Source organism: Frankliniella occidentalis, unplaced genomic scaffold (genome assembly GCF_000697945.3).
Source record: "Frankliniella occidentalis isolate FOCC.00 unplaced genomic scaffold, Focc_3.1 Scaffold85, whole genome shotgun sequence".
NCBI lineage: Eukaryota > Metazoa > Arthropoda > Insecta > Thysanoptera > Thripidae > Frankliniella > Frankliniella occidentalis.
In genome coordinates this window covers 1117907-1125806 of record NW_026267214.1, presented here as the reverse complement: position 1 = coordinate 1125806, position 7900 = coordinate 1117907, and the positions used below count along the sequence as shown (strand labels likewise).

Sequence of the window (7900 nt, the reverse complement as noted above, 5' to 3'; positions counted from 1 at the left end):
CATTTATGTCCCATGTCCTTTTGTAGTCACCTTCACCTTATAAAAGTCAACAATAAGTAATGCAAGAGCAGGGGAAATATCGCCTTAGTTACTTTTCCGCTAATTTTGATACCATTAAAACTAAATTAGGATCTTTTTTTAAGAAAAAATTAAACGTTTTCCGAGACTTTTTGTATGCGAGGGTTGCAGACGTGCCGTGTGTGCGAGTTTGTTTTCAGTGCCTTGCCTACAAGGTGGTTGCCTACCGAACTACCGAACATCGGAGCTGCAGCAGATCAGTCTGCCATCCGTAATACAGATATCGTTATTACAAAAAATACTTCTGCTTCCATGAAAACATTGCGAGTTATTTATTGAAGTGGTTTAAAAAATCACCGATTTCCGATGAACATTGCTTTCACCTCAGTACGCTCTCGTTCTGGATTTTATTATGATTGATTCAGTTTAACCTCTTTTGTGAATATTGGGCTAAGTGTGCAAATCTGGCCAAAAAACTCTACAACAATGGTTCAAAAATATCAGTCGCCTGTTCGGGTTTACAAGTACCCGTTTGAACTTGTAATGGCGGTATGTAGAATCTTTTTAATATCAAACTCGTTGTGGCTGTCAGAATGTTATTTACTTTGCTCACGCTCCCACTCTAATTCTCAGTTGTAAGCAATTAGGTACTTCATGTCAAGGCTATCTGGTTGCAGAAACCCACTTATAAATCACCTGCTTCCCCAAATCTGAATTTGTACTCCAAGCCAAATTCATCACTCTTGCTATTTTTTAATCCACAGTGAATCAAGAACATGATATATTAAAGAAAACACAAACAATATTGTTCCCTGTCTGTGTTTTCTCTCATCATGTTTAGTTGTAATTTTCTTTTCGTTCTTATCACTAATTTTATTTGTAGGCTTATGAAATGCGTTTTCCCACATGCCCGCAAATACCCGTATTTGTGGGCTGTGAAGTCGTGAAAGATGAAGAATCTGCAGATGGCTCCATCCGAAAAACTGAAAGGCGGTGTAAGCTCATTGTGGAAGCTCCATATATTTTAAAAAAGGTTGAATCTAAGTTTCAATGGTTCTGAAATAATTGCTAGCTGGATATTATGTCTAAGTGGGCACTAATAAGAGTTTTCCATGTTAATTTAGATCATTGGGGTGGACTATGTGTATTTTATCCAGAAGAACACTTTAGACCGGAGGAAGCGGAGTCTCACTATTGAAGCATGCAATGAGAGCTTTGCTAACCGTGTTGAGATTTTGGAAACATGCAGATATTTTGTAAGCTGTTACTTGCCATTATTAGTGCTTATGTACTTTTTCGCCTCCATAATTCACACAAATCACAATCATATTATTTTTTTTCCAGGTGCATCCAGAGAATTCGGATTGGACATGTTTTGATCAAGAAGCAAACTTAGATATCAAGTCCTTTTTTGGCTTTGAAAGCACTATGGAAAGGCTAGGCATGAAACAGTACTCAGCTAACATTGCAAAAGGGAAAGAAATAATCGAGTTTTTTATCTCCAAGATGGAAGAGGAAGGTGTTACATCTATACCGAGATGGAAACCATCAAATGCAATTGGAGACACTGAGCAAAATGTTTCAAAAGAGTATGTTAAGTCATATAGGTTAATTAGAGTTTCTATTTGAGAAGACCCTCTTATCAAGGTCTTTGGATTAACTTTTCTCTAATATTGTCCCGACCCAATTTCAGTGATGCTGATAGATCAACAGAGGGAACTTCAAAACTAGACGTCAATCAGTGTGGGGATAAGTCAAAAGGTAAGAAATACTTTGCCTGTTTTACTTTTCCTTGTATTAAAATTGTGTTTTCATTTGCATTGATTTGATTACTTTGTGTAGATTGTGCTTTCCAATTGGACTCTGATTACATCAGACGGTATTTGGGTGAACTTAGTGTTATGGAAGAATCTCGTTTAGTTCAATTGCGCAAATGGGTGGCTGATCTACAAAAGGGCAAGGTAGCAATCAAAAATCTTTTGATATCACGCACTGTATTGTACTGTCCATCATTTATCTCTTACTTACTTGGTTATGTTATGCTATGCATTTATCTTGTTTTAGATGCCAAATGATGCGACTCTTCTCCGGTTTCTTCGTGCTAGGGACTTTAATGTTGAAAAAGCTAGAGAAATGCTCTCTCAATCATTGATGTGGCGTAAGAAACATGGAGTTGACAAAATATTAGCTGAATATCAAACTTTGACTGTCATTCAAGATTATTTTCCTGGATGTTGGCATCATTCTGATAAAGGTATAGAATAAAACTTCCCCACATGTATCACTTTTCATATTCTAATTTTATGACATTAAATACCTAGAATTTAAAACATTTTTCTAGATGGACGTCCGTTATTCCTGCTTCGTTTGGGACAAATGGATGTTAAGGGGCTCTTAAAGTCGGTTGGGGAGGATGGTCTTCTAAAATTGGTTTGTATTTTTTCTGGTTTGATTTTGTTTTTCCTCAATTGATACTGATTCAAATTTTTCATGTGTCTTTTTCTTTTACCTAGACATTGCATGTCTGTGAGGAAGGGTTACAGCGCACTGAGGATGCTACCCGTACTGGTGGGAAGCCCATATCAACTTGGTGTTTACTCGTTGACTTAGAGGGGTTGAACATGAGACACTTATGGCGCCCGGGTATTAGAGTAAGTGTAGTTTGGAATGGTCATTTGTGTTTCATTTATGAATAGGTAGAATCTCTAATTGAATATCTCTTTGCAATGTGTCCATGCAACAGGCATTGCTGCGAATAATTGAAATTGTTGAAGCAAACTACCCAGAAACTTTGGGGCGTGTTCTTATTGTAAGAGCTCCGCGAGTATTTCCTATCATGTGGACTCTTGTCAGTACTTTCATTGGTAAGCATGTAAACATTTTCAAGGATTACATACATTGGCTTCTCCATTTAACATCTTAATAAAATAAATAAATAAATAAATGTGCCTTGGCCTCTTTTACAATTTTCCTTTGAATACAGATGATAATACAAAGGGCAAGTTTCTTCTTTTTGGAGGGAATGATTATCAAGAAGAAGGAGGCTTGGTAGACTACATTCCAGAAGAGTATGTCCCTGAATTCCTTGGAGGTCCTTGCAAGGTATTTTTATTTATCTCTGTTCAAGTTTTTTTTACCCGCCTTCAACAACTCCTTGTTTAATACATAGAAATGTTTTCACCTTCCAGGCAATGATCTGTGAAGGAGGTCTTGTTCCTAAGTCTATGTATATGACAGAAGTTGAACTAGAAAAAGAGGGATGTCCTTTGACTGAGGATAGTATTTATCGTTCAGTTACTCTTGGCAGAGGACAGGTATAGTAACAATTATCTCTGCAAGCTGCTTGAGTGTAACCTGTTTTGAATTAATGCTGGGAATGGTTTTCTAATTCTGCTCTGCTCCTCACCTTTTCAGGTACATGAAGTTCAAATCAACAATGATGATCCTGGCAGTGTAATTACCTGGGATTTTGATGTTATGCGTCAAGATGTTGTTTTCTCAGTCCTACACACCAAAGTTCCTCTACCTATGAAAGAGACAGTACATTCTCCTACTGGTAACGATCATGTGGTGCATTTTATTGGATTGCATAAACTTAAGCGACAGTTGTCAGACAGCAGATAGTAAATACGAAGATTTTACCAATTTTCCTTTACATTTTGGCATGCAATCTTATTCCTGTCTCTCAAAAATTTATTTGATATATAACAACTTGTTAAGTATAAATGTGTTCAAAACAGGCAAAATTTGGAGGTGCTGTTTGACAGCAAGACAACAAACAGCATCTCCTGATTTTACCCGATTTGAACACATATTTATAATATTTGAGTTAGTAAAATAAACATTTGAGAGACAGATATTAGATTTCACCCCACGATATAGATGAAAATTGGTTAAATCGTCGGGATTCACTATCTGCTGTCTGTTGTTTGCTATCCAACAGCAGTTGCTTAAGTTGACGCAACCTTATACTATCTATTAAAACTTGTTGTTTTATTTTAAAACTTGATTTATCCAGGTACTTTGCAATCTTTTGCTGAACACATGAATCCACTGGCTGTTGATCATGAACATCGTTCTGCTATTGACAAACACTGGAAAGAAGGAGTGGATTTTTTCAAAATGGAGCCATCTATTGTGTGTCATGATGGTGAGAGTATTCAGGTGAGTAATGTCAAGGTAAAAATTTGACTTATTTGATGTGATGTATCAATGAACGTGTCGTGGAATTGTCCTACCTTTGTTCAGGGGTCTCATGTGGCCACACAAACTGGTACCTACATTCTTCAATGGAAATTTCATTGCATCCACCAACTTGATCTTCTTGACACTATAACTGCGCCTAAGGCTCAAGTTATGTATTTCTTTGAACAACTCAAATCAGCTGATTACAGGTAAAGCTATTGACTATTAAAGAGTAATAATCTAATTTCTAATATAACATGTTATTTGGTTGGTCAAACCTTTTTGTATCTTTCTTTATAGGGGATCGATGTGCAGTCTCCAGTCAGGCAATAGTGCTCTCTCAACAATGAGTTTAAAGTCTGGGGCTAGCTCATGCCCATCTAGATGATGGCTAAGCCCCGCCGATGCAAACCCTATACCTGGAAGCAGCTGACAGAATGAAGTAAGGGGATGCTAGGCGGTACCCAAAGCATTATGCATTGGAACTTGCAAACAGATGTGCTTGCCTTAGACATAACTTGGTTGCACATCTCTCTGATTGCAGAAGAAATAAATCACCTCTTTGTAGAACAATTTGTTTATCCTTCTACATGCCGATGCCTATCATCTGTGCCAGCTAATTTTCTGCTTAGCAAAATTTTGCATTGCATAGGCCATTTATCCATAATTGAAGTGAACTAGTTTGTTGTAAGTAACAAAAAAAGATTGAGGAGTTTTGAGATCAGTGCACACTGATGCTTTGCATTCAGATGTAGAGCAAGTGCCAAAGGACATTCTCATCGGAGTGATGTGTATAATGCTGTAGGTATTGGTTAGCAGAAAATGGGTGAATAGTTTTGCTTAAAAAGACATATAATGTCATTGTTAATATTTCATCTCTCTAGCTATATAGAAAGCTTCTGTAGTGGAAATATTTGTCTGAATATGGTATGCTATTAGCTAAGCTCTAGCTAAGAGCTGCTAAGAGGTCAATTGTATCTTGGTGCTCTTTACATGAATTTAGCAACCGTACACAGTAACAGGTGTGCCAAACTACCATCTAGATTTCATGTTTTCAATCGTTCTTATTGTATTTTCAATTTCTAAATGGCAATTTTATTTAGAATCTACCTGTGTCAATGAATTTTTAAAATATCTCGCAACAGTCAGCGTAGATTGTGAAGTGTGTGATCAAGATGTGATCATTTTAAGGGTATAATGTAAAGGGAAAACTATGTGTTACTGTGCTGCTGCTGTTATTTGTAGTTTGAATTCTGAGAAAAAGTCAAAATTGTGATATTATGTTTTGGGTTACATTTTAACCCAGATATGTTGTAAATTAAATTTTAGTGAAGTTTTATGGAAGTTTCCTTTAGGACCCACTTGTTAGATTGTGTAATGAAACGATAGATTAGATTAAGAAGCAGTGTTGTGGAGAATTTTTTTCATGACATTTAAGAAAGAAGAAGACATCACAGGCAGATCAGATTTAAATGCTGTTTTCTAGAACTATTACTACTACTATATATTTTGTTGTAGAATGGCTGCATTAAATGTCATAGCCTCCTAATGACCTTTTTACCCGTCCCAACTGTTTGGTTTAAATCTAGAAAAAAAGTAAGGTATGTTGCAAATGGCTCATATTTATGGCTCAAGTGTGTTTGAGTATATCAAGATTAAAATATTGTGTTTTGCATTCCTTTTCAACTTGTTTGAACTCCATGTCTTATTGTTATTTTAATGATACAAAATTATGAGTGCGGGATGTAGTAGTCATTTATCAATATTAGTCCTTAAAGATGTTAGTTACTTATTACCTTATGTATTCGTATTATTCTATTATTCATTCAATTTAGAACTCATTTTTTCTGGGGGAGGTTGTATCTCATTTATTGTCTTTTATGTATTATTTGAAAAAGACCCTTATTTCTGTTTGAAGTGTGTATTGTACCAGAGGTTTTATGGTTCCTAGCCAGAGCTGCCATCCTGCAGGTGTTCAGAATCTCTTAAATCATGTATTTTTATTATTTTAACCTCTTAACCAGGAACAATTTCATCACATAGAATAAAGATACATTTTTATTTACCCTTGTTTGGCACCTTTGTTTTAATATCCATAATGTGACATCTAATAATGTTAAAATTTAACGTTGAAAGGCAAGTTTACTGCCTCATCTTTCTGTATCTGGTTTGAGTGTGTCTTTTGCAATATTTTTTATCTGGAGTTGCTGGAGATAAAGGCGAAAATTAATAACCGGTTTCCTCATCTATCTAGTACCTTACCATATGTGGAGCTAAGCTGGTGTATTAGCCAAGTTTCTCTGCTATGATCTCTTTTTGGAAGTTTTGAGAAATTTGTGCAGCTTAGGTACATCAATTTCATTTTCCTCGCAGGAATATCCTTGGTGTTACCTGTGATCATTTTAATCTGAGTTTTAATGGATGTTTAATTATTTAGGTATTGGACTTTATCAAACATATCTTTTTCTCCTCATTTCACAGTCTACTGATAGAGGACTGTGAGGCTTAGTGATGATAATAAAAATAATAGTATAATGAGATCAGGTCTCACCCTCTGCATGAAGAAAATTAAACATTTCCTGAGAACACCCCTTAAGAAGGATTGTGTCATGAATCTTTATATTCAGTATCACATGTGCAGTATTGAATTGCATCTTGGAATGGTTTTCAGGAAGAAGGCTAAAGAAATTCTCTGTCTCAAATTTTCTAAAATATTTGTGAGCTTCCAAGAAAATTACGGTAGTCTTCGTGTTTTCCGTTTTTACTTTACGCTTGTGGAGTAAAGAGCTTTCTGTAGATAATGTGTAGGATTCTGATTGTTCTCAATATTGTTTGATTGTATTAGGGACCAGTAGCCGTATGTGAACTGGCAAGTTTCAGGTTGCTCCTTGTGTAAAATTGGAGCTTGATAGAGTTCTGTTGATTGCTGTAGAATATTTGTGTATATAGACTTAAAAAATATTTTCCTTACTTGTGAGTTGGTCTTTTGAAGTTTCAGTTTATTTAGGTTCCTTGCAGGTTCAAGAAACAGTCTTTGATTCAGTGTCAAATTTCAGTTCATACCACTCATTTCTTTGTGTCAAGTTTCTGGTCTTGATAAGTGTTTTATTATCTTTATTTGATGGATTATTGTTTGTAATTTGCCTAAGTCCAATTCAAAACAATTCATCAATGTATGCCAAAATATTTAGAAGTAAGCAATTGAGAGAATTAGAATGCGTACTTCTTACTATCTTATTGTATCATGGTCTTTTGGTAATTTAAACAAGATGTGTGTACCTTCAAGCTCACAACTTTTTAAAACATTACCAACTGCATACAATTTTTAGTGTTAGAACCATGTCAGAAAATAGACTAAAATTTGTAGACTACAGAACTTAAGCATTGTGATTGTTGGCTCTTCTTTGCTATGCTGTTTCCCTTCTTTGTATCACATAAATTTGCTGTGAAATATATCAGCTGGATCTGATGGTAACACATATTTTTGTGACAAGATCTTATTTTGTAAGGGAAAATTTTATTGGATGCATTGGGACATGAATGTGAATCTGCCTGTACATGATGCACCGTACAGACATTTCAGCCAACTTGTGTTCAGTAATAAATAATAATCACATGCTGAATTTCTTTACTTCTCTTTATTGAACAACAATCATGCATTAACTATATGTACATTATTTTCAGTCTTCTTACTTCT

The 7900-nt window shown here is 35.4% G+C and overlaps 1 protein-coding gene across 1 annotated transcript; it reads left to right on the top strand.

Moving 5' to 3' along the window:
* Positions 1–235: 235 nt before the first annotated feature.
* LOC113201712 (protein real-time) lies at positions 236–7826 on the top strand. The gene is made up of 16 exons (XM_026415581.2): positions 236–567; positions 902–1051; positions 1143–1274; positions 1363–1607; positions 1712–1779; positions 1861–1979; positions 2083–2272; positions 2360–2448; positions 2532–2669; positions 2762–2882; positions 3002–3120; positions 3207–3332; positions 3433–3574; positions 4037–4182; positions 4267–4412; positions 4504–7826. Exons 1-16 carry the CDS (start codon positions 505–507, stop codon positions 4589–4591), a joined length of 2082 nt encoding a protein of 693 aa, XP_026271366.1. The 5' UTR covers positions 236–504; the 3' UTR covers positions 4592–7826.
* Positions 7827–7900: the final 74 nt, after the last annotated feature.